General features: G+C 55.8%; 2 protein-coding genes across 2 annotated transcripts in view; one reads left to right on the top strand and one right to left on the bottom strand.

Moving 5' to 3' along the window:
• RSPH14 (radial spoke head 14 homolog) overlaps positions 1-25,364 on the bottom strand; it is a 77,889-nt gene that overhangs the window by 16,738 nt on the left and 35,787 nt on the right. The gene's annotated exons all lie outside the window — the stretch shown is intronic.
• Positions 1-25,364, top strand: part of GNAZ (G protein subunit alpha z) — a 53,455-nt gene that overhangs the window by 5,134 nt on the left and 22,957 nt on the right. The window contains exon 2 of the mRNA XM_047088257.1: positions 17,920-19,099. Coding sequence (XP_046944213.1) covers positions 18,377-19,099 — 723 coding nt within the window. The 5' untranslated portion in view covers positions 17,920-18,376. The remainder of the gene's footprint in view (positions 1-17,919; positions 19,100-25,364) is intronic.

Genomic DNA, 25,364 nt, shown 5'->3' with positions numbered 1-25,364 from the left:
GTGCAGGGAGAGGCCTTACAAACAGTGTCAAGCCCAGCATTCCTTCCAGCAGCCTCTAGCCAGAAACACACCCTTCCCCGAGGGTTTGTCCAGGCCGGCTGTGCCTCTCCTGGCTGTGCAGACAGTGGTCAGAGCAAACGTTTCAGAAAGAGACCCTGCCCCAACTGAATAGCCCTCCCCAACCTCTGGAATGGAGAGCTTTGCAGGCAGGGTTCCAGGATCTGAGCCCTGACCCCCTCAGCAAGGCTCTATGCCCCTGTGAGCCAGGGAGGTCAAGGTTGTGGTGATGGAGCAGAGGACAGTAGGCTCAGTTATGCACATTTCCCCCAGAGCCCAGACATAGGCGTTCACGAGGACAGCAGCAGAACCTGCTGTGGATTACAGTGAGCTAGTGCCTTCGAAGGGCAGAGGCTCACTTTATCTTTCCACTACCAACTCCTCCAAGAAGGGACTGATTTTTACCTCAGTTTTGTCCTCATAGTCAAGGAGACTGAGATGTGGGAAGATGGGGTGGCTTTCCCAAGTGGGTAATTGCCTCTATTTCTCCCCTTAGCACTCATCACAATATAACCTATTACCTGTTTTATTTATTTTATATACTATCTCTCTCCTGGATCTGAATGTAAGCTCTGTAAGGTCAAGACCTTCTTCGGCTGTTTGCCACTGAGAATCCAGCCCCAGAGCCTGGCCTGGCCATAGTAGGGCCTCAAGAAATGGCTATTCAAGGGGGAAATGAATACTGGCAAGTGGTCAGGGCTAACATGATTTTTTGAGCCACGTTCATGCAGAGGGCTGGGCTTCCTAGTGGCTATAGTCCTCACACTGGAGAACCAGTGCTCCAGCTCAACCCTCTGATCCCAAGAGGTTGTGCCTTTGGATCCCAAGAGGTGTGTCTTTGGCCTTAAGGTTTGGCCAACAAACACAAATCACCTATAGGTGGACACCACTGGCTGTACACCAGTGAGGCCCGACTGTGGTTCGCTCACAAGCCAAGGCAGGTGAGTGCCTCACTTCTCATGCTGCCATTATAGGCATGGGTCCCTGCCACTGGAAATCAGATGCCTCAGTTTGACACCTGGCCCCTCAGTGACATGGTATGATCTGGTAAGTCCTTGGTCAGACGTAGAGGTTTCATATGGTCATGACAAATAGGGGCATGTCCATAGGAAACTGTTGTAAGAGAGCAAGACTAGATCCTGGTGGTAGGAAAGGAACACAGTGTCTGCAGTGACCATGTGATGGCTGAATGGCCTTTCTATGGCCTGTGCCCCAAGACCAGCTCAGCAGAGCCGCTTGGTGCAGGGGGGAAAGCACTGGAGAGGAAATCAGGAGACCTGGGTTCTAGTCCCAGCTCTGCCTGTAATGCTGACGCTGGTGAAGCCTCTTCACTGTCTGGGTCTAGTGTCCTCACCTTTAAATTGGCCTTGGTCAAGGGTATAGATAGTTTTCATTTCTTGTACCAACTCTGGAGTGACTGTCCAAAGCACAGAGTGTTGAGAAGGATTCTGGGGCTATGTTATGACTCAGAGGGAAAGTGGTCATGGTTGATGAGTGATGTCCACGGTGGGTATTGGAGGGAGGATTTAGACTCAGATGTGTTTGCCAAGGACTGGCTGACCCCGCCCACTACACCCTCACTCTTGCCTAGAAGCTTCAGCTCATCCTTCGTCTCTCCTTCATCTCTCTCTTCTCCCGGACACCGACTCTGACCCCCCAGATTAGGTGAGGACTCGTCTCCTCTTCAGTGCTTCCTCCACCAGCCTCCTGAGTCTAACAGGCAACCCAGGACCCTACGCATGTCTCTTCCCATGGCAGCCTCTTTCTGCACCCTGAATGAATGAATGAGCAATTTAGTGAGCCTCATGCTGAGCTCCAAGAAGGCTGCCTGGAATTAGGAGACTGGGTGACCACAGAAATGGTGTTGTAGTGGTGGGGACAGTGCAGGAGGAGGAGGTGAGTGACAAGGGAGGGCTATGAGAGGGTCCTGTGGGGCCCGGTCGTCCTGTCTGACCTCAGCCACAGGGCAGCTCACCAAGGTGAACATGGGAAACTGCTCCAAACTGCCCAAAGGGACTTCCAAAGACCCTCCTTGACCATGGGTTGGAGTACTTGACACCTGCAGCCTTCACCCTGCAGGAGGTCCCGGTGACCTGAGCTGGTGGTGCCGTACCTCCACTCCCCCTGGCCACCATGTCAGCAAGCAACCCTGCCCACCCCTTTTGCTGTGACCCAAGCTGCCCCAGCTGTGTGCAGCCTCAGGCCTGCACCACGTGTCCCCTCTTGCTTCCTGTGGCCCCATGGAGTAACCACCAGGACCAGCCAGCCAGCCTCCACATCAGCACATGTGGGGTGCGGTGGCCCTGTCCCCAGGCTGGGCTTTCCTCCAGCATGGTCACCCCCCCCTCACCCACTCTGTTACCTCTGATATGCTGTGCAAACATATTTCTCGATAAAATGCTGGGAAGAAAAATAATTAGAGTGTTGCCTCCATTATCCAATTTTTGATTAATCAAACTCTCTTTGTCCTCGGCCAAAATCTATTCATTTCCCTTAAACACTGGGCCAGTGCCAGGCATTGATTTCCTCTATGATAACGCCACGCACGTATGCACGCACATCCCCAGCCCTGCCCCACCTCATGGCAGGGAAGAGGGCGCAAAAACACTGACGGCGCTGTCTGAGGCCCCAACCCCACCCGCCTCCTCCAGGAAGCCCCACAGCCACACTGCACCCACCATCCCTGCCCTAGCTCCTCCAGCTCCTCAACTGGGCTCAGTTCCTACGTGGCCTGAGTTTCTGGGTGTGTTCGTCTTGTCTTGCTGGCTGTTCTGGGGCTCTCCTGGGGCAGGCGAGGGGTGGAGGACCGGTGTGGAGGGGGTGTGGGGGTATGGCCACTGTGGCTGTTGAGGACTGGGGCAGAGGAAGAGCTGCAACCCCAGGCTGTGTTCTGTCACTGGCACAGAAAGGCTGGAGCTGGGTGGGGAGGCCAAGGGTGAGGACCAGGGTTTGTGAAGGGGCCTCAGGGGCTTGAGGGAGGGATGGAGTCGGGGTGGGGGCAAGTTTCCGGTGGCAGCAACGGAAGCCCAGTTCTGATGGGCTTACCAGATGAAGGGACATCTGGGCTGAGGGCTCAGAGGCAGAGCAGTATCAGGGTTGGCCAAGACTAGGTGGGAGGTGGCCACACATCTACCGTGTCCATCTGGGGGAGGCCCAGGGCCTTTCCAGAAGACTTCCCAGAAGTCCCTGGCTGTCTCCTCCCTGTGATGAGTTGGCCCCTCCCTCATTCAGTACAAAGGGCTGGGGTGGATTTATTAGCACCTGCTTCCTGCTGGGTACTCCTGGGCCTGTAGGACACATCACTGGCACACAGACCAACATCCCTGCCCTACGAAGCCAGCATTCACAAGTGTGAATGGGGAGCGGGGTAAGTGTGATGGGGGCAAGGGGGTGCAGTAAACACGGTAAGGAAGCTGTGTGCCCTGGTAGAAAACACAGTGTTGTGGGATGTTTGGGGAGTCATAAATAGAATGCGCAAGGGAGGCTTCTTGAGTTGGGGACATCTGAGCCATTTGGGGAAAGAATGGATTGGCTTTCTGGACAAAGAGTGTTCCAGGTGGAGGGAACAGCCAGTGCAGAGGCCCGGAGTTGAGATTGTGGGTGATACTCAAGGGACAGCAGGAGGGCCAGTGCACCCAGTGTGGAAAGTGGAGGGGGCACGGCAGGGCGGGGGGAGATGCAGGGTCACAGAGCCCTGGGGCCCTGGGAGGACTCAGACTCTGGCTCAGAACTAAGATGGCCAGCTGTGGGAAGGTTTTGAGCACAGGAGAGATGCTCTGTCTTACAGTCTGACAAGGATCCCCCTGGCTGCTGGGAGAGCACAGAGTGCAGGGGCCAGGAGAGAGCAAGGGTGCCTGAGAGGTCACTGTGGCAGTCCCAGTGAGGGGCTGGGGGGTTGGAGGCTGGTGGCTGGATTTCAGACAGAGGGCTCCTCTGAGGCCAGCCAGGCCTAGCCCTGACCTGAGGCACTGGGTTCTGTCAGAAGGAGTGGGGGCAGGGGACAGAGGGATGCAGAGCAGAGCATGCAGTAGACACATGCCACATATGCCCCCACATCCCCTTTCCTGCCGGCACACTGTCCCCTACCACATCAGTGTTGCCTGCTCATAGCTGCACCCCTTGCTGGAAAAGAGCCTTGGGCCCTGGGAGGCCCTGTCCTGTCCCTCAAGGTGGGACAGCCTTGATTTCATTTAGGCTCCACAGCTCCCTGGGATCAGGCCACACCAAGAAGGTGGCTGAAACCACACCTTTGCCTGGTTCCCTGCCTGGCCCTGTCCTGTTTCCCTGTCTCCGGAACCTGCTCCCTGGACCAGTCACATGCCCAAGAATCGCCATCTCAGGCTCTGCTTTTTGAGAACTTCATCAACAGGGTCAGAGGCTACTGCAGACTTAGAGACTCCTAGGGCTCGCCCGGCATAGATGGGAGGACCAGTGCCAGCCACTGAGAGTGACCTGCAGGGGCCCCAGACTCACAGCCTGCAGGCCTACGTGAGTTCAGAAGGCTTGGGAAGCAGGCTGTGGGGAAGGGCAAGGAAGAAAAAGGGTGGTGCTCACCTTTCAGGTGAGAAAGATTTAAAAAAAAAAAAAAAAAAAAAGGAGCTGCACGGAGGCAGAAGGGGCTCGGGGAAGGAGCTATGCACTTGCCTGGTCCATAGAGCCCTCAGCAGAGAGGGTCTGGCCTGGGGGGGTGGTAGCTGGAGTGGGGGGTAGGATCTTGGGATTCCACACTCAGAGGCAGGAAATTGCAGGGCAAGAGACCCAGAGTGGTTAAAGCAGAGTCTTTACCCAGCCCACGGGCCTGACTAAAAGTCAGCAGTTACCTTCCCTATGGAAACCGGGAGCCAGGCTCCACCCCAGGCAGCAACCCCTTCCACTCGGCTTTTAGTAAAGGCCACATGTCTTCCCTGCACATCTGTGCCTCCCTCCTCCTTGTATGTGGAACCTTTTCATTTTTATTTATTTATTTACTCTTGGCTCAGAAATCTCTGGCCTGATTTCCTCCTGAGTCAGTGTTCCTCAGGCGATGCTATCACATCTCATCTCGTCAGCCTTAGCAGCTGTGGGCTAGAAGGCTGAGGGCATCTAGAGCCACAGGACAGTACAGGGCCATAGGGAAGGGCCTCCCTGGCCGTCTTCAGTGCCCTAAGGCTGAGAGGCTGCCTAGCTGGGGTAGAGCCATTTGTTGGGGCCTCTCTGCAGCTGGGGACACTGTGCACCCAACCTTGGTCCTTCCCCCATCTGCTCAGACTCTGGCTCCGAAATAAGCAGGGAGCTAGGAAGAGGCAAAGAAAGGGGGGCTGCTTTTAAGAGGAGACTCGCTGTGGGTCTGCCTGTGCCAGGCCGGTCAGGCAGGCTGGGGGGACATGGATAAGCTAATCCAATGGCCTGAGGCCCGGTAGCTGTGGAGTGGCTGCAAAGAACCCAACACACAGAGTCCTGTTTCCCCAGCACAGAAGTGTCTCACGTGTGCACATGCTACCATTTTTTCAAAGAAGCTGTTGTGATCAATGAAATGCAGAGTCATTTACGAACTTGTAGAAATCTTGGTCCTCTAAGCAAGCTCTAACCCTTTTACCCCCGTCACCAATGCTCACTGGATGAATGGGCGTGCTCTGTTCTCACGATAAAGCATGCTGGCCGAATGCTCCAGAACAGCAGGCAGCCAGTGTCCTGCACTTTGGCAGCCATCCTTTTGAGTCACTGGTGTTTGGCCCAAACCTGTGTGTGCCAGTTGTACTTGTCATTGTGACTACATCCTTGAACACCATACACACTGATGAAATATGAACGTAAAGAGGAATTCTGTGGAAATTCAGTGGATGCTTTGGAAAGCCTCAGTACAAGCTGTGATTAGGTTTGGTTTGGGCAAGACCAAACTGTGAGACTGGAGACAGAGAGCCATGACAACCTAGGATTCAGGTCCTGGGTACTTTGCAACCTCACACTGCCCGGAGAAAGCCAACTGGACCTCACACATAATGTGCTCTGGTTTGAGAAGGAACAGTGACAGTAACTCCAATAAGTGAGCCTGTGCTCTGAGAAAAGATGGCCCGCCCCCAAAATTGGCAAAGGAATGTATGATTATCTGTCTTAAGTTAAATTAAAATGTTTAAAGTTCGTATTATCATTTCTTATGACTCCCTGTGTTAAGTCATATTTCAGTATGCCAACCAGCCAGAAGTCCCAACTTTGATGGCAACTTTTGGTCATTAACCGATCTTGAAAATATACCTATAATAAATACACACACACACACACGCATGCACGCACGCACCCCTGGTGGGATCTACAGGGTTGGTTTTTTGTTGTTTTTTTTTAACCTTAGAACAAGGAGGGTTAGGTCTGTTTACCTGAAAAGCTTGTAAATGATGGGTCAGTAACAGACAAGGGCAGGGGAAGGTCTGCTTGCCCACACTGTAGAGTTCTCTCCTGGGCAAGCCAACCTGGAAGCCCCTTCCTCAGGACCACTCCAGGGGAGAGTCCAGGAGCAACTTGAAGGGAAGTGTGGGGTTTCTCAGTGTGAGAGAGACCAGGAGATGCTGGTGCACAGGGTGGGAGGGGTGGGGTGCACGGGTGTGCTCTCTCCCCCCATGCCTTCCCCGGGCTCCTCTCTTATTTTCAGCAGGATGAGAAACGGTCAGGATAGAGTTTTGGGTGGGATTACAAACCAGCTGAGGCGGGAAAGGGCAGGGTGAACTCCCAGGGGTGGTAGGAGGGGGAGGCAGGAAGGCTCAGGAGGACTCTTGCCTGCAGTTTGGGGAGGGGTGGGTGAAATGCCCTGGGACATTTGGGGGAGGGTAGGCACCAGCAGAGGGGTCAGAGTCCCCTGCTGGGGTCTCAGAGGCCCGGTGTGGACGGCAGTAGACCACACAGGACCCCAGGCAAGGTCATGTGAGGTAACCCACTCAGAAGGGAGTGCTGGGAAGCTTTGGAGCTGTGAACCAGTAATTTTTGGTGTTCGTCCATCTACCCATCCATCTGTTCTACACATCTTTACAGAGCTGGCAACAGAGAAGGAGAGGGAGGGTAAGGTGGGCCTCGAATAGGAGGTCAGACCGACCTGAGGGCATGGTGGGTATGCTCAGGGCAGGCACCTGCAAGGCAGCCAGCGGCCCAGAGGCCTATGAAGGGCCAGTCCTGGGCATCCCTGCTGGACTCTCCCGGGGTGAAGTCCAGTCCCAGTGCCGAGCCAGTAGCACATGATACTTAGCTCAAGGTCACACAGGGCCAGGCGGCAAGTCTCCACCGAGTCCCTCAGGCTCCAAGGGGGCTGCCTGGTGCTGCAACAGTGAGGGGGCTCTCACAGTGGGGGAAGCTCTTGCTTGGCCCCAGAGGGGGATGTTTTTAGTGGGGTGGGCTGGGACAGGGCACTGTGACAGGGGAGTGGGGAACGCAGCCAGGGAGGCAGGGACCAGGCTTCTGGTGGGGGGGTGGGGGATCCCAGGAAGGAAGGGGTGGGGTGTGGAGGCCAGCTTTCCCCAGAGGGCAGCTCCTAGGAGGGTGGCCTATCCCTGTCCTCCATCCAGTGTTACTGGCACCAAGGCAAGCAGGGGCTTTTATCTCCTCAGGAAGATAAGACTTTTTAGTCCAGAAATATGTGTTGTGTCCAAAACCATTGGAGCATTTGGAATGGGCCGACCCAGATTCTGCTATACGTGATGCTGGTCAGGCCCACAAGCTCTAAAGTGGGGGAGACATGTTGCATTCAGCCGTACTCCTGGGCCTTGCCTTGCCGGCCTTTCTGGGGAGCCCACATGTCCAGGGTCCCACCTAGGGACTGGCAGCAGACTGCCCACAGTTCTTGGGTGCAGGTTGATGCACCCGCCATCACCACCACCAAAGGCACTTTCATGGGAGAAATAAGGTCTCAGTGGGCACAGTTTCTGCCCTCTGGCCCCTGGGAGGAGTTGGTCCCTGCAATGGCAGCCGTCACTGAGCCACTCCCTAGGGAACCATGGGAAGGATGTTGCTCAGGTGGGCCTGCTGTGAGCTGGGCCCAGGCCAGGCAGGTCTTTGCTGCCCAACTGAGCAGTTGTGGCAGTGTCCCCCTCAGGTGTCCTCACCCTGCCTGCCTCCTGCTCTGGCCCCCTCTCCCACCCTTACATGACAGTGGCTTCTTACAATCGTGTCTTGTCACCTCCCTGGATCTTCCCGCCACATGCCTTTGCTCCCTCTTCTCCACGGCACTGCCATTTATCAAAAATGGCCTCTCACACTTATTTGCTCATGGTCTCCCCAGCCAGGATATGAGCTCCTCCAGGCACAGACTCAGCTTGTTCCACGCCTCCCCTGCCCATGTCCCCAAGTCCAGAGCTGAGCTGCCACACACTAGGCTTGATTCCCAGAGGGCGCAGTGATGATCGTCTGGGGCCTAGTGGTTGGTTGATTGATTGATTGATTGCCCATTTGGATCTGAGTGTAGAAGGCCTCAGGCCTGGTTACAGATGCCCACTGCACCTCGTGCTAGGTCATTTAGTGATGGGAGAAGCAGCAGAGGGTGCCCTGATGAACAGGCAGATGGAACTGAGCAGAAGAGGGGGTGACTTCCTGAGGTCAGAGTGGTGTTCTTTCCTGAGACGAGAGATGGTCTCTGGCCTAAGTGAGGACAAGGGATGTGGGGCTGGCACTCCTACCCCACTGTCTCAGCCCGGGGGTCCCAGCTAGAGGACCTCTGGGCCTGGGTTCCCTGTGTATCCATCTGCACCTCCAGATCATACAAGGTGGCCTGAGGCCACAGCTGTGAGCAGCAGCTGCCCTCCCCGTGAGGAGGGTAATCCTTTCTCATTTCTCTCTCAATCCCTTTCCTTCAAGGAGAAAATCTCAGTTTGGTGCCAGTGTGGCTCTCACACCCTCCAGCGCGCTAATCCCAGTTGTTTAACAAACAGCCAGCGCCCCGCTGGCCCTTCCATGGCCAGCGTCCCTGCAGGCAGCAGCGACACCAGCTTACAGTTTAGGTTCCTTCTGCCTACAGCAACCTCAGCTTCCATTTAAGTATGAATACGAAGTCATTTTTAAAGTACTTAAAAATGCAAGTCAATTTAAAGAGAAACTTTGAGTAAGTCACAGCAGGTAAGTGGGTTGTGTCGTGGGGACAGAAGTCGGAGGCCCCAGTGGAGGCTGAGCCCCACAGGCTGCCAGCCAGGCAGCCCTGAGGAAGCACCCCCTGCTCCTCAAACCCTAGTTCCTACATGTGTATGGTCATACCCATGTCCCTGGGACGCTATAAGGCCGATTCGACAGGACATGTATATGAGGACAGGTGCGCACCACCTGTCCCACATATGGAAGGGGAAGGGCTGACCCACACATGAGAGAGATGCCGGCTATGTCCCCCACCATGGCTGGCCTCAGCAGCCTAAGGAGGCAGAGTGTGGGCTTGGAAAGTGAAGCCAAGCCTGGCCTTGACACCACGATGCTCAGCTTCCTTGGGACAGACCCTCCCCAGGCCCAGCCCATAGTTATCCCTGACGGTCCAAGGACACAAGGATACAGCACCGTGAAGATTCTGCCAGGCTCTGGCAACCAGACCATTAGGGCGATGCATGCAGACGGGGCCAGTAACACACCCGTAGGGTGCTGGCTGGTGGGCACAGCAGTGCTAGAGAGGGTGACTACCAGCTTGGGCCTCACTGTGTTCAGACAGGGGAGAAGTGGGGAATTGAAAGGGAGGGAAGTCCAAACCAGCACAAGAACGGGGCAGTGAAAGTACATCAGCTTATGCGAGACCACAGAAGAGCCACTAAGAAGACCCCTGCAGGTCCAGGTTGGGTTCTAGAAGACCTAAATCAGGGTGCAGACAAGGAACCCCAGCGCATGACACTCAGGCAGGAAGGAGTGTGCACAAATGTTGACCAAAAGTAGAACACTGGATTCTAGTGCGCCAGGCATGAAAGGGCAGTGGGAAACATTTCCTTACTAAGAGGGGAGGAAAACCGATAATCAGTGACTGTACAGGCAGAGGCTTTTCCGGACCCTGTGTTTCTAAAATAAAGCCACGGTGGGAGCTGACGCAGGGATGACGGTTCCGGAGGGCGGGGAGGGAGACCCGCTCTTTAGAAGAAGATGGAAACAACATGGGATGGAAACAACATGGGCGGGTTTGCCCCTAGAAGGTGATGGGAGCCTCTCTGACCTGTAAGCCAAGGCCAGTAAGCAGGAGAGGCATGTGGACCCCAATATGTCAGGGTACCCCAACATGCCTCTCCTGACAGTGCCTGCAAACCCTAAGACATGAGCCTACTGGGACTTGGGGCAGAGCCTTCCCTGCTCTGCCCAGATGCCCTTATGCAAGGAAGGGCCTGAAGTCACAGACACCCAGGCTGGGCCTCCACCCTCCTCCCACTCCAGGTCACCATAGAGCAGCTGCCAGGTGCCAAGGTGGAGCTGGCAGGTGGGAGAGCCGCTGCTGCCAGAGCGGAAGGTGTCTGAGCAAGCTGGGGCGGGGTGCGGGGCCAGGGGACAGTAGTGCTGAGTCATAGCCCTGCCCAGGCAGGCTGATGCTTGGCCTCCATGGGGGGCGACAAGTGGGCAGCTCTGGGGGAATGGAAAGGCCCAGGACCTCAGACTGCTTGCTGATCCCCACACTGGGGCTGAGCACTCTCCAAGGGGCACGTGTGTCATGTCTGCAAGAAAACCGGGGGCCTGCTGGTACCCTGGGTATGTGGTCTCACCCTGCCTGCTGGCCCTGAGACTTGGGCTGCCCTCTGCCTCTGGGGTTCTACCCCTGTTCGCCCACAGCTGGCCATCTGAGTGGCTTCTGCTTGGGCATCAAACACAACCATGCTTCTCCATTTATTCAGTCTAGATGTGGGCCTACCTCCTCAATGGGACCAAATTCTGCCCCCCACCCCCGATTTACCCCTTTCTGATAGCCCAGGACTCAGCGTCTCAGCTTGGAGTGGGCTTTCCTTGGGTAGGGAGAGAGTCTGCAGAGTGAGGGGCTTGGCTTCTTGTTTCCACCTCCCTCCTGGTGATGAGCGAGTCCCACCCGCCAAGGCCAGGCCTTCTCCAGGCCTGTAAGCTGATAAGCTGTCTTCTCTCCTTGGAGACCCCTGGCTTAGCCTGGCTTGGGCAACACCTTGGTGACCTTGGCCCTAGGCTCTCTTCCTCTGTAGGGGAGCATGCACAAATGCACACAAGAAAAGCAAGGTGCTGTACAGCCTTGCTCCGCCCTGCTCTGTCCTGGCCCTTAACTCAGCCGTGAGCAAGGACAGTAGTGGACGTAAGTGTTACCAACCCCACTCCATCACCAGGCACTGTCCACCATACAGCCCTGCCTCCCCCTCCCCTAGCCCTTGCCCATGCTGCTGCCCTGTCACCTGGATAACTACATGTAGGAGCCCACCCTGTTCTATTCGGATAGGGAACTCCTCACTCACACTCTGGTTGGCTTCCAACTTGCTCAGAGAAACAGCAGAACCCCTTACAGTGACCTCCTACTGTCAGCCCCTCACATTCAATGCCAGCTACCCACCTTCTTTCCTATCTCTCAGACTGGCCAGGCACATTCTCACCTCAGGGCCTTTGACCCAGCAGTTACACTCCCCTCACCATCTGCTCATGGTCACCTGTCACTTGTCAGGAAGCAGGCCCTGCCCACCTTCACAGACCTGCTGGGGTACCTTCACCCCAGCGCCCCCAACCCGACTCTGCAGCTTGGCACCCTTCTCCATCAATTTGCTGCCTTTGGCCTGATTCTGACTTCCCTCCATCTGTGAAAACTCAGGCATGGGTCTTGGCTTCGTTCAACAGTGCCCCCTAACCCCACCCCAATGCCAGGCTCAAAGCCCCAGCCCCAGTAAGTGGTAAGTAACCCCTGACTCCTCCCCTCAGCCCCTCTCGCTCACCTCAGCCCAGCTCCACACTGTAACCCATACCTTCTCTCCCTGTACACTCTGCTGCAGGCACACCACAGCTAGCCACACACAGACCTGGGCACGCACTTACATTTTCCCACACACATACACGGACCTGCACACAGGCACATACCTAGACCAGTGCTTACACACACACATACACAGTCCTGCAAACAGGCACATACACACATCTGCAAGTGTGCAACCCCCCCCCCCACACACACTCAACCCACATGGTCACAAATATGCACCTACACAGTGGGCACCTCTGATCAACCCTGCCTCGTCCTCTCACCTGTGACTCCTCTCTCTGTCCAGCCACTCTGACCTTCCCTCATCTCCCCAGTCACACCGTGATTCATCTCTCCCCTCGCCCACAGGGCCTTTGCACATGCCTTTCCTCTGCCTGGCACTCTTTCCCTCACCCATTTGCTCAGTTTCCAGCCAGACCCAGCAGTGCTGTGGTGGGGGATTGTGGGTGTCAGGCCCTGGGGAACCGTGAGCACTTACTGAACCAGGGAACAAAGTGGTCGTCCTGCCCTTGGCCCTTTGTCTTTAGGCTGACGGGGAGTCCTAAAGAAGCCCACTAAAGCCCAGAGTAGACTAAAAGAGATAGGACTGGCAGGAGCCTCACATAAAGGCAAAGAAGCTGACCCTCAGAATGGGATTGTCTTGAGGTCCCATTTGGACCTTGGCCAAAGCTCCTGTTCACAGGCCTCCCTCCATATGTCAGTGCACATCCCTGTTCCCCACCACCAGTTCTATACACCCTGGAATGTGGCCAAGCCCTGCAGAGCCGCAGGGAGAATTCCGAGTGGGCCTTCTGCTTGTTTGATTCTGGTGATCTGAAGGAAGAGGGTACCTCTAATAAAGGGACCCACCTCGGATGTGACTGTTGGGGGCTGCCCCATGCAGATGGCAGAAGCTCCCAGACTTGGCCCAGTGCACACAGTCGCCACCTGGCTGTGTTTCTTTCCCCTCTACTCCCATGTTCCCTTGTGGCTGCCCTGGTCAAGGACCACGTGGCCAGCCCCAGGCTCCCCGCCCACTACCCCCAAACTGCTCTCCTGATTCTCAGAAGCTCGGCCCTTAGCCTTGGGGTCATTCCAAAACACAAGTCACACCTCCTTGGATAAGGCAGCTTTGGACTGAAGGCTGGGTTTGCGAGATTCACCCTCTCATGAATCTTGGTACCAGCTGAGGGCCACTAGGTCAGGTGTTCCAGTCCACAGGACGGATGATGTGGGCCCTAAGTGACCTTCCACTGGTGGGTGAAGCCAGGACCAGGCAGGAGCCTGCCTCTTTCTCTTGCACAAGTTGGCCTCCTCACTATTTTTATTTTTGGAGTGACTTACCTGTTAAGACTTGTGTGTTTTTTTGTTTTGTTTTGTTTTATTATTGTTTGGGGTTTTTTTTGGGTGTTAAAATAGATGTAATGTAAAACTTACCATTTTAGCCATTTTTAAGTGTACAGTTCAGTGGTATTAAATACATTACTAATGTTGTGCAACCATCTATCTCTGAATTTGATGGCTCTAAGGATCTCATATACGTGGAATCATACAGTGTCCTTTTGTGACAGGCTTATTTCACTGAGCATAAAGTCCTCAAAGTTCATCCATGTTGAAGCACGTGTCTTTCATTTTAAAGGCTGAATAATATTCCCTTGTATGGGTGCATCACATTTTACTTATCCATTTATCTGCCAACGGACACTTGGATTGTTTCTACTTCTTAGCTATTGTGAATAATGTGGTTATGAGCACAGGTGTACAAAAATGTCCTCAAGACCTTGATTTCCATTCTTTTGTGTAAATACCCAGGAGTGGAATTGCTGGTAATCCTATTTTTACTTTAAAAAGAATTTTTTTTAATGTTTTTATTTATTTTTGAGACAGAGGAAGACAGAGCATGAGCAGGGGAGGGGCAGAGAGAGGGGGAGACACAGAATGTGAAGCAGGCTCCAGGCTCTGAGCTGTCAGCACAGAGCCCGATGCGGGGCTTGAACTCACGGAGTGTGAGATCATGACCTGAGCTGAAGTCGGATGCTTAAATGACTGAGCCACCCCGGCGCCCCATTTTTACTTTTTTTTTTTTAAGTTTATTTATTTATTTTGAGAGAGGGAGCAAGTGGAGGAGGGGCAGAGAAAGAGGGAGAGAGAGAACCCCAAGCAGGCTCCACACCATCAGTGCAGAGCCTGACATGGGGCTCGAACTCATGAACCATGAGATCCTGACCTGAGCTGAAATCAAGAGTCAGACGCTTAACTGAGCCACTCAGGCGCCCTTCTATTTTTAATTTTTTGAGGAGGAACCGCCATACTGTTTTCCATAGCAGCTGCACCATTTTATATTTTTACCAACACTGAACAAGGGATCTAATTTCTGCTTATTCTTTTCTTGTTTTTTTTTCAATATAGTAGTCATTTGTATAGGTATGAGGTAATATCTTACTGTGGTTTTGATTTGCATTGCCTTAATGGTCCGTGATGTTGAGCTTCTTTTCATGTACTTCTTGGCCATTTATTTTCTTCAGAGAAACGTCCATTCAAGTCCTTTACCCAATTTCGAATCAGGTTGTTTTGTGGCCAAGTTTTAGTTCTCTGTATATTCTAGATATTAATCCTTTATCAGATATAGGAAATTCATGTAGTCTCTTCCATCCTGTAGGTTGCCCTTTTACCTGTTGATAGTGCCTTTTTATGCACAAAATTTATTTTTGATGGAGTCCTGTTTGTCTAATTTTTCTTTTCTTAAATCTTTTTAATGTTTATTATTTTTGAGAGAGAGAGACAGAGCATGAGTGGGGGAGGGGCAGAGAGAGAGAAACACACACAGAATCCAAAGCAAACTCCAGGCCCTAAGCTATCAGCACAGAGCCCGATGTGGGGCTTGAACCCATAAACTATGAGATCATGACCTGAGCCGAAGTTAGACACTTAACCAACTGAGCCACCCAGATGCCCCTGCTATTTTTTTCTTTTGTTGCCTGTGCCTTTGGCATCATATCCAAGAGATCATTGTTAAATTCAAGTTCATGCAGCTCTTGACCTATGCTTTCTTCTATGAATTCTGTCGTTTTAGGTCTTACATTTAAGTCTTTGATCTGCTTTAAGTTAATTTTTGTATATGGTGTTTGGTAAGGGCATCACCATTTTTTAAGGAAACCCCAGCCTGGCAGGAGAGACCAGAGAAAGAAAGGACACAGTAGAAAGAGACTCAGGCCACAGGCAGGGACAAGGTGCCCTGCTGGCGGGGTGGCAGCCACGCGTGAGCTGGCCTGTGAAGAATAGGTGGAGTTCTGGTATAGGAGCAAGGCGAGGGGGCCACTGATGAGCAGGCTGGGGTGACTGAGCCAGCCCTCCAGAGCACAGCCTGTGCTGGGCCTGGAGAGGTCCGCGGGCCGAAGCTGCAAGGGGAAGGATTTGGGTTTGAGAAGGGTCTGGAGGCAGGGCGATCATGTGCAGCACTGCAAGGAAGTGGCCAATGTCTTGGTCTGTTTGGGTGCAGCTCTGCATGGAGGCAGAGGACTGGCCTGCACGACCTCAGGCCATGTCACCTGTCTGAGCTAGACCACGTCCCAAGATTGGGGTCACTGCAGGGTGCCCCAAGGCATGGAGACCTGGTGCCTTCTTGCTGCTTGTCTAGGTGACAGTAAACGGTGGAAGGAACCTGCCCTTCTGGATGATCTTTGTCCCTGTCATTAACCAACTGAGAGAGAATTGGTCACTTGGGGCCTGGGTGTACCTTAGATTTTCAAGCACAAATTGAGGAAAACAGTAATGACAACATGGAGCACCCCCGGCCTGTCTAGCATTGCCTTCAGGAAGGAGGGCATCAGCACTCCTGCAGGAGTGGTGCCCTGGGCGGCAGCTGCTGGGGACTTTGGACTCCTTTCTACACCCAGGGGGCTTCTGGGTCATCAGTAGGGACCAAGGAACAGCCACTGGGTCCCTGCTCCACACACTCAGAGTCCAGGGTGGAGAGAGACAAGTCCTGGGTAGCATGAGAGACAGGGCCTTGTTAAAGCCCTGACTCTTGTTTATAAAACCTTTCTTACAACAAAAGTTCATCAAGAAGATACAAGAAATATGGTAAAATGCAAAGAAGAAAAAAATCCCATGTAATTCCACAATGTGGAACTCACTGCTGCTCAGATCCCTTCCTTGACCTCTGCTTACACAGGATACATACCCAGCATGTCCCCCATCCTCAGTCTGATGGGACTGTGGAAAAGCAGCAAAGTTCCTCAGTCTCTTCAAGCCTGAGTCTTTCCCTTCCTCTCTCCCACCAGTGCTTACTGAGTTCCCGTGGTATGCAGGGTACTGTGCTGCTCCAAGCCTCTGGGGACAGGCACCCACAAGTGATGAGGACACTGGGGCACTGGCTGCCACTGGCTGGGGACTAGGCTGTGCACTGAACACTTCATCTCTAACAGATGCTTGTGACCGGTGAGAGACAGGCTCTGTGATGTGGAGTCAAGTGCCCAGGCCACACAGCTGGGATGAAACTCATCATCCTGGAAGCACTGGGGGCACATGAAGTTTCTACTGAGAGGGAGAGGTGGTGTGAGAGGTGCTTATAGGGCCCCTGGCCACAGAGGCAGGTGGGCCAGGGAAAGATCCGGCACTCAGGGCCTGCTTTGGAGCAGAATTGCCAGGTCTAGCAGGCACAGAGGCCAGCTGGGAGAATGGACCGGTGGAGAAACGAGATGAGGCCCTTGGGTCTTGGGATCTGTCAGGCACCTTGGGTCCTTCCCAACCAGGACCTACCATGAGGGGAATGGGGACATTAGAGGGGAGGACACTGGCCATGGCAGAATGAGGAGGCTGCAGGGGGCAGCCAGGCTGGGACAGAGGTTGGAAGAAGGAGGCAAGAGTTGTGTGGGGCAGGCTCCCAGGTGGGGAGAGCAGAGCCTGAGCTTTGGGACTGCCCTGGAGGGGAGGGCTCTGGCTCAGCTGCTCATAGGTCAATGGGGGAGGCCCAGGAAGAGCATCCGGGCATCCTAGGTCAGCAGGTGGCTGGCTAGGGCTGGGCACTGAGGTGCTGAGGCCCTGCCTAGGGCATGAGCACAACTGTTCTTTATTGACCATCAAGGTGGGAGGCAGGGACATGATAGACTTGGCCTGAAACCAGGAAGCCGGTGGGCTGCCCCCTTGCCTTGCCCTGAACTCAGCATTTCCTAATGCCCTCAGACATACTCTGGCCTGTCTTGCTTCCCCCATATGGCTGCTGCCCTGCATCCCACCCCCCAGTCCCTGCTCCCCTAACTGGGCCCACCTAGCCTGAGCCTCCCTCCCCCTCACCCACCAGGAGCCAGGCTGCTATCTACCCCGTGGTGCTCCCCCCTGTGGTGCCTGGGGTCTCCACCTTGCTCTGTTCCCTGCCTGTCTGCTTGCTGCCAGGCCTGGCCAGCCTCCTTCTGGTGAATGTCCTGCCCTGGGAGAGCAGGAGTGACTTAGCTCCTGAGAGCTGGTGGTGAGTGGGGGTCATCCAGTTACTCTGGCATGGGACCTCACCATAAACCAAGGAGGGGCCAAGACCCATGGATGCTGTGGCACATGTGGGTACAGTCCCAGCAAGTGTAGTAGAGGGTGAGGGAGGCCGTGGGAGGGACATCACAGCAGGATTGCCATATTGAATCCTAATGACCACCAGACCCAGAGACTGAGGCTCTGGGAGGGGGAGGTTGCCTGGGTCCAGTGGGCAGGGAGGGGTGGCAGGGCTCCGTACTCACTCCCTCACTCTGAAAACGCTGGTATGGCTCTGGGTACCCTTTCCTCAAGCACCAGACTTCAGGCAAACTGGCTCACCAGGAGGGGTGTGGGGCGTGGCTCCCAGGCACGTTTGTTTTGCTGTGGTTTGGGCACGACTCAGCAGAGTTCCGAGGAAGGGAGGGGGTTTGATTCACTCTTCCCCAGGCTGCTTCCTGACGACGTCCGAGGTCTGACCCTTTCCCACCCAGCCTGCAGTGGGAGGAGGCTCACCCTCTTCTCTGTGTTGGCAGGTGAAGGGCGGATGCCCAAGGCAGGGGGGCCGCAGGGAGCACCCGCGGCACCAGTGGCTGGCCTTCCAGCCGCACTTAGCAGCATCGCCACAGCAACCAGCAACCAGACGGCAGCAGCCTAGGCAGCCGCTACAGTACAGCTTCCCACCGTCGGAGAACAGGGAATGACTACGGCGTATCAGGCCCCACATTGGCCTGGGCAGGTGGAGTGTCACTAGAGGGAGGGCTCGGCCACCTCCTCGCAACAGAAGATCGCCATGCCAGCCGGAGAAGAGGTGCTGGGGCAGGGGCTGCAGCGTGGCACAGCCTCGCCCCCCCACCCGCACTGAGCGCTTCCAGGGAGCGGGGCTCCGTCTGCCGGGCATACCCGGCCTGCATCTCAGCATCCCCTGCTTGGTGGCAACAGGGAGAGGTGCCCCGTCCCCTGCTCTGCATCTGGGCCCGCCGCTGCCGGACCATGGGATGTCGGCAAAGCTCAGAGGAGAAAGAGGCGGCGCGGCGGTCCCGGAGAATTGACCGCCACCTGCGCTCAGAGAGCCAGCGGCAGCGCCGTGAGATCAAGCTGCTCCTGCTGGGCACCAGCAACTCGGGCAAGAGCACCATCGTGAAGCAGATGAAGATCATCCACAGTGGTGGCTTCAACCTGGAGGCCTGCAAGGAGTACAAGCCCCTCATCATCTACAACGCCATCGACTCGCTGACCCGCATCATCCGTGCCCTGGCCGCCCTCAAGATCGACTTCCATAACCCGGACCGCGCCTACGACGCAGTCCAGCTCTTCGCGCTGACGGGCCCTGCCGAGAGCAAGGGTGAAATCACACCCGAGCTGCTGGGGGTCATGCGGCGGCTGTGGGCCGACCCCGGGGCACAGGCCTGCTTCGGCCGCTCCAGCGAGTACCACCTAGAGGACAATGCCGCCTACTACCTGAACGACCTGGAGCGCATTGCCGCGCCCGACTATATCCCCACTGTCGAGGACATTCTGCGCTCCCGGGACATGACCACGGGCATAGTGGAGAACAAATTCACCTTCAAGGAGCTCACCTTCAAGATGGTGGACGTGGGCGGGCAGAGATCAGAGCGCAAAAAATGGATCCACTGTTTTGAAGGCGTCACAGCCATCATCTTCTGTGTGGAGCTTAGTGGCTACGACCTGAAACTCTATGAGGACAACCAGACGGTGAGTGTGCCAGGCTTTTCCTCTGCTTGTTCCTACCACCGCTGGCTCCTGGGAAGGGGGTGGGCTTGAGGTATGGGCAGGGCAGGACAGGAGAGGCTGCAGTCAGAAGGGGAGCCAGGGTGGTTCCAGCGACATGCTGTCTTTGGGAGCACAGTGTGCAATGTGCTGGGTATCACGGCCACTACAGGACCTTGGAGTAGTGTCTGCTGTCACCTTTCTCAGTGGCTGCCCCAGCATGGGCAGGTCCCGTTCTGACCTCAGTACCCTGACAGGCCCTCAGGGCTCTGAATACCCTCTGAGTAACCACCATACCCTCGGCTTCACCGGGTATGGATGCCCTCATCCAGCTGCTGACAGCATTGCCCTCTAGGTGCTCATAGACCCTAGGTGCCCAGGTAGCCCCCGCCTGAGTGCCGCGAGCAGCCCACACCCGATGCCTGAAATACTCTAGGCATGGAGAGCCATCCCTTTGCTGAGTGGGGTCTGCTCCACAGCCCCAAGAGCATGTTGCTTGGAGCCCAGAGGACACCTGGAGGTCACTGGGGAAGCTCGGCCCTGTGAGGGGCTTCACTTCAGGTGATGTTGGGGGGCATTCAGGTGTAGGGGAGGGTAACGCTGGAGGCTGGGAGGGAGGTTGACAGATCTGCAGGATGAGAGTGGAGACAAGGCCCAAGCTAGGGATCCAGTTGTTGGTCCATGTGGCAACTCAGTAAGTACACAAAACTCCTGCCAATCCCTGGCACTGTGGGTCCTGGGAACTGCAGCCATGGCCCCATAACCCCATCTGGATCCTGGGAGTCTGGCAGTGACAGGGTTAAGAACTATTTCTGAGGTTTAATCCCCAGGATTTGGGTGGGTATGGGGATTCTTTCAGGCCCTCAGCCCAGGCTGAGAACCACTGTGTGGGGCAGGAGGCTCAAAGGCATGTGGTGGGTGGAGGCCCCAGAGACTGTATGTAGCATAGGGAGGTACAATCAGGGTTGGTGCTGAGCCAGTGAGGGGCTCGATGGGGAGCCTGGGCAGGGAAGGGAGCCAGGCCACTGGCAAGGAGAGGGTGGGCAACCGATGCAGCTCAACCAAGGCAAAAGGCCCAGTGCACAAGCAACACAGTCTCCTTGGGCGCCCAGGGGTGGTGGTGGAGGCTGAGCAGCCAGATGGGATGGGATTGGCCAAGGCTGCCCCACCCTGCTGTCCTGCAGAGGAGGTGTTGTGCCCGGCAGAAGCACTGAGCAAAGACCTGGAATCTGCTCTTAAGAGATCTTTGATCCTGGAGGTGGGGGGCATGGGGGCAAACAGAAGTCTGCAAGTAGCTGTAGGTGGTATGGGACTGTGGGTGCCAGCAGCTCAGGGAGTCGGTGGGCTGGCAGGGGAAAGGGTGACAATAGTCATCAGGGGGATCCACCATGCTGAGAAATGGCAGGGATGGGGCGCTGACCCTACAGGGTTCGGGAAACCAGGGCAATGGCAAGGAAGGAGCTTAGTCCTTCACTCAGTCTTTTTTTAAGGCAGGTGGTGGCTTTATTCTTTGGGTTTAGCTGGGAGTCTTAGTTGGCCCTGTGGCCCCAAGAAAGTCTGTGGATGGCTACGGGCTGTGGCCATCCTGCCAGGTGCCTGAGCATTTTTCTGGATAGAGAGAAGGTCTTCAGCTTTCGTCAGGTTTTCAAGGAAGCCTGGCCTCTTGGAGAAGAGGAAAGAAACAGCTGCAGGTAGTTACGGAGACAGAGGCAGGGCTCCCCTCATCTCTCCTGTATGCATCCAGGGGTCTCTCCAGGGCCTTGCCAGGCAGTGATGGTATGAGGGTGTCTGGGCTGAGGACACCGCATCCACGGGGCAGGGCCTGCCTTGCTCCCAGTACTATGTGGTCCCTAGGGGTTCTAGTTCCTCTTATTCTTCTGCCTGCACCCACTTCAGTGCCATGTGTGGTTCTGGGCAGAAGGAACATCCCAGCCGATGGGCGAGGTCAGGCTCTTTGATGAGGCATTGCTGTGAGCAGAGGACTTGGGGCTGACCAGGCCATGATGCAAAGCAAGTTGCTCAGGTGAGGCCCCAGAACACGGTACTCCTGTGGTCAGCTCTCCAGGCTTCTGCCTGTGTCTGCTGTGTCCTGAGGCTGGTGGTAGCCTGTGCTCTGGGACCTTCCCAGATCTTCCTTGGATCTTGGGGCTGCCTCATTTGTCATCTCCAGAGCAAGCATGGCAAATTCCTCCAGCAATGGGCCAGGCTCCCAGATCGTCTGTTGGCAGGTTCTGTCAACCAAGCCAGTGCCCACAGGTGTGGCAGGACGTGGGAGGCAGGATGCCTGGGGCCTGAGCTGGTCACGTGCTTCATGGAGGGATTTGGTTATTATCTCTGCTCTCTGAACCTATCAGCCAGGGGGCCACCCAAGTGTCCTTAAAGATGGGCCCGAGCCCAGGCCTTCTCCTGCCTGAGGCCCCACCTGCTCCACCTGGCCCATGCCTGCCTCCTTGCTGCCCCTCCCCTCTCTCCTCTGACCTTCGTGGGCTTGTTTCACTCACACGCTCTGCTGTCTCCAGCCTTAAGTGTGTGACCACCCTGTCTCTGCCTGCCCCAGTTCTTCAGGTCTCATCTCAGGTGTTACCTTCTTGAAAGGCCTTCCCTGACCCCAACACCAGCACACCCCTCCATTGCAGCCTGTCAGTACAGGTGGGTCCCCTCTCGTGGGCAAGTGAATGGCTGCCCAGTTGGGCTGGGTGGACGAAGGACTGGACAGGCAGCCCCACACAGGCCCTCGAATCACTAGCCTACTCCCAGCCCTGTCCCTGTGGTGGCACAGCGGGCAGCCCTGGGCAGTGTTGGCAGCTGCCGGCCTGGCTTGTGGGGGGAGGGGTGTTTCCGGGAAGCCTGCATTTGCCAGGCTCTGGAGCTGCTCAGGGCATTTTCTGAAGGGAGGGACTAGCAGCCAGGCCTGCACCCCACCACTGCTGCCACCCTGGTCTCAAGCAGGCCTGGGGAGGTAGTTGTTCCCCAGAAAAGGAAATTCCTCATGAGAAACTCAAGCGGGGCTGGAAATTCACTGGATTCCAAATAGTTGTGACCTTTCATACTCTACCAGCAATATCTCGGGATGGAAAACAAACAGGCTGCCGAGGAAAGACAATACCCTCCGTGATTCCTCCAGCCGGCTGGCCGCTGTGGTAGGCTGACAGCCCAGGGGAGAGCCGGGCCAGGCAGAAAGCAGAGCCTGCCTCTGCCGGCGCCTACAGGCAGCTCCCGTCACCACCGCTGGCCCACCTCTTCTGTGCCCCTGTCCTCCTCCTGCCCGGCCAAGGCAAGTGCCGCCATAGGGGATGGGACAGGACTGCCACCCATGCCTTCTTTTCAAGGGCCCTGAACTGTCTTTCCTGGGCCGCAGCAAAGGCAAGGCAGCCAAGAACCAGCCATGGTGATTTTTGCAGAAACCAAGGGAACCTGGGGGCCCGGTGCCAGGCTCTGGACATGGCTCCCCAGAGCTCTTCTCCCCTGCTCGGCTCTCAAGGTCTCGTCTTCCCTCTGACAGCGGGCTGGCAGAGCCCCCCGCCCCCATGCCTGGCAAACGAGCCACAGCCACCACCACCACCTCCCCCCACCCACCGCCCGCTGGCATCTGCGTCAGCACGTTGCCAAGGGTAACGTCAGGATCTCTAGGCTCCTGGGCGTGGAGGGCTGTGGAGGGCTGTGGAGGGCTACAGCAAGCGCAGGGCAGCACCTGGGCAGGGGGAGGCAGATTCCGGGTGTCCGTGGACCATGGCAACGAGCAGATGCAAGAAGCCAGGCCCAGCCTTAACTGTGATTCCCCACCCTCATCCTGGAAGGATTTAATGGGTCCTCGGGCCTACCTGGGGCCCCATGCCCCTATACAGTACCAGCAGGCACCTGGGGCCTCCAGAGTCACGTGGGCCTCTACTATCGCCACATGGGGCCCCCTCAGAGAGCACAAGGATGTGTCACCTGACTGATCCTGTGGGGTGGCTGTGCCTATTGTCCCAGTCACTGGTGGGGGAATAGATGGGAGTGCCCAGGCTTAGGACAGGTCATGATCCCTCCCTGAGCCACACCTACAGCCTGGGGCCACACCAGGTCTCCCTGCCTCTGGCCTGCCTTTTCTGGGAAAGCCATTTCCTGGCAGCTCCGCCTTCCTTCTGGGCCTGTCCCTGGCCTCTTCCAGGAATAAAGAAAGACAGAGCTTTAAACTCAGAGACTCAGCCATGGCCCCCCTCAGGCGCAGAGGTGTGCCGACTAAGCACCTATCCCACTGTGATAGCCCCAAGAGGCTATGTGCCCAAGGCCCCCTGTGGGCGTCTCACCCAACTTCTCATCACACATCCCACCAGGTAGGGCCCCAACACCCTGCTGGGAACCGTGGGAAGGCACAGGGGGTGGGCATTTGCTACTGAATCTCTGCCCCTGTGGATCTGCTAATGGACTCTGCGGCTGCTTAATGGTATGGGGATTCTTCAGAAGGGGCAGATTAAAAGGCCTGCCTAGGAAGTGTCAAAGTGTTCTCATGTGAAAACCCACAGGGAGCTCACTAGTTACCCATTTTCTGGTGGAGCTGTTAGTGTTCCCAGCCCTGTAGAGGGTCTGTTGTGCACGTGTTGTGCACCTGCTGTGTACCTGCTGTGCAGATGTAAGGCCTAGACTCGAGGCCAGAGGCCAAGGTGAGCCCAACCATCCAAGCAGCACAAGGAGCTGTTGGGGGGGTAGGGAGAGGGGTGGCTGGTGGGGAGAGGGGCACACATGCAGCATAGTTGCAGCATCATTTCTACAAACCTTCATGTTGCCTTGGGATACCTGCCCCTCCTTCAGAACCTGGCAGGTAGCAGCTCCCAGGGGTGTCCCTTGATTTGCTTTCATCTAGGACCAACTGTGACCACAGGTGCTCTGGGCCATGGCAAGGCTCAGTGTGGGAGCCCTGGCATCCCCACTGCTTATCCAACAGACAGCTGGTTGATGTGTATTGAGGAGGGTCCCTAGGGCAATGGGTAGAACACAGGAACATGCCCTTTAGGGGGTCAGGTTCAGCAGGTGGCTGACTCTAGACTATCGATGTTACCTCTGCCTAGCTCTGGCCCTCAGCTGGGGCCTCCTCCTCATCCTGGGGCCCTCAGTTCCCAGGGGAGCTGAACTCCAGACAGGTCACAGGCCCATAGTCCTGTCATCCACCCACCCTAGATGGCATGTGCTATGGGCACAGGGTTGGTACACAGTGGTGCTCAGCAGACTGGACTGGGCAGGAAGCATGCAGGCTGGGGAAGAGCCAGAGTTCAGAGTCCCATCTTCTGGGTGCACAGCCACTGGGACACTCAGCCCTTCTGGGGAGCCCCTGAAAGTGCCGGGCCCTAAGGGGTGGCCTGTGCAGTGTGCCCCAGAGGAGGGGGCTGCTCAAGGCTGTCTTACAAACTGTGTACCCACACCCTAGGACTGCTTTATCATTCAGCCCTAAAGGGAACTGGTTTTGGCACTTTAAAACGTTGTGTTGTGTCATGAAATGGCAACGTTGTGTTGTGTCACAAAATGGCATGTTAAAGGTGATGCACTGTATTGCAGGAAGACAGGCTTCTACCTATTGTTAACAGAGCTGGTGATCACAGAGCTGGTCCAAAGGAGGTGATTAAAATGAGAAATAGCCAGATGTGGATGATACTTCTGCTTAGATTTAGAAGGGACTTCATATATCCTTTAGTGTCCTTAACCAGCCAGTTTTGCAAGTAAGGAAACTGAGGCCTAGAGATCATGCATCATGTGTCCCTGGGCTCTCAGAGGATGGGGAGTTGCAGTGCTCCCTCAGAGATTCCAGGGGACTCCAGAATCCCCACATCCTGTAGGTACAGGGGTGCTCCACGGAAGGCCTTGGGGCGGGACTGGTTTCCACCCTTGGGCTCAGGACAGTTGAGTGGCTGTCAGAGTTGTCCCTGCCCCCACGCCATCAGTGCCAGGACCACCGGCAGCCTGAGCAGAGTACATCCCCACTCTGCCTCATGCTCCTGACTGGTTGAGGACATAGATCCAGGAATTGTGCCATGGGGACTTGGGACAATTCCAGGGAGGCATGCCATTGACCTGCATGGAGGCCACTGGCCTTCCTTCTGCCCCCCAGGCACTGGTCTCCCTGAGCAGCTCCTTCAGTCTCATGATGTTCCAGGGCCACATCCAATTTGTTGCAACCTCCACAAATTGTGGATGACCCTGGGACATCAGAGACCTCTTGGACCAGAGCCAGGAGGCAGGGCCTGGCTGGCAGAGGGGCCTGGGTTCCTTGGAGTAG

Source organism: Lynx rufus, unplaced genomic scaffold, assembly GCF_022079265.1.
Source record: "Lynx rufus isolate CCGP_SWC_20201006 ecotype Redwood Valley unplaced genomic scaffold, mLynRuf1.p SCAF_24, whole genome shotgun sequence".
In the NCBI taxonomy this organism is placed as follows: Eukaryota; Metazoa; Chordata; class Mammalia; order Carnivora; family Felidae; genus Lynx; species Lynx rufus.
The sequence above is the reverse complement of the archived record's forward strand: the minus strand, read 5'-3'. Positions and strand labels throughout refer to the sequence as shown.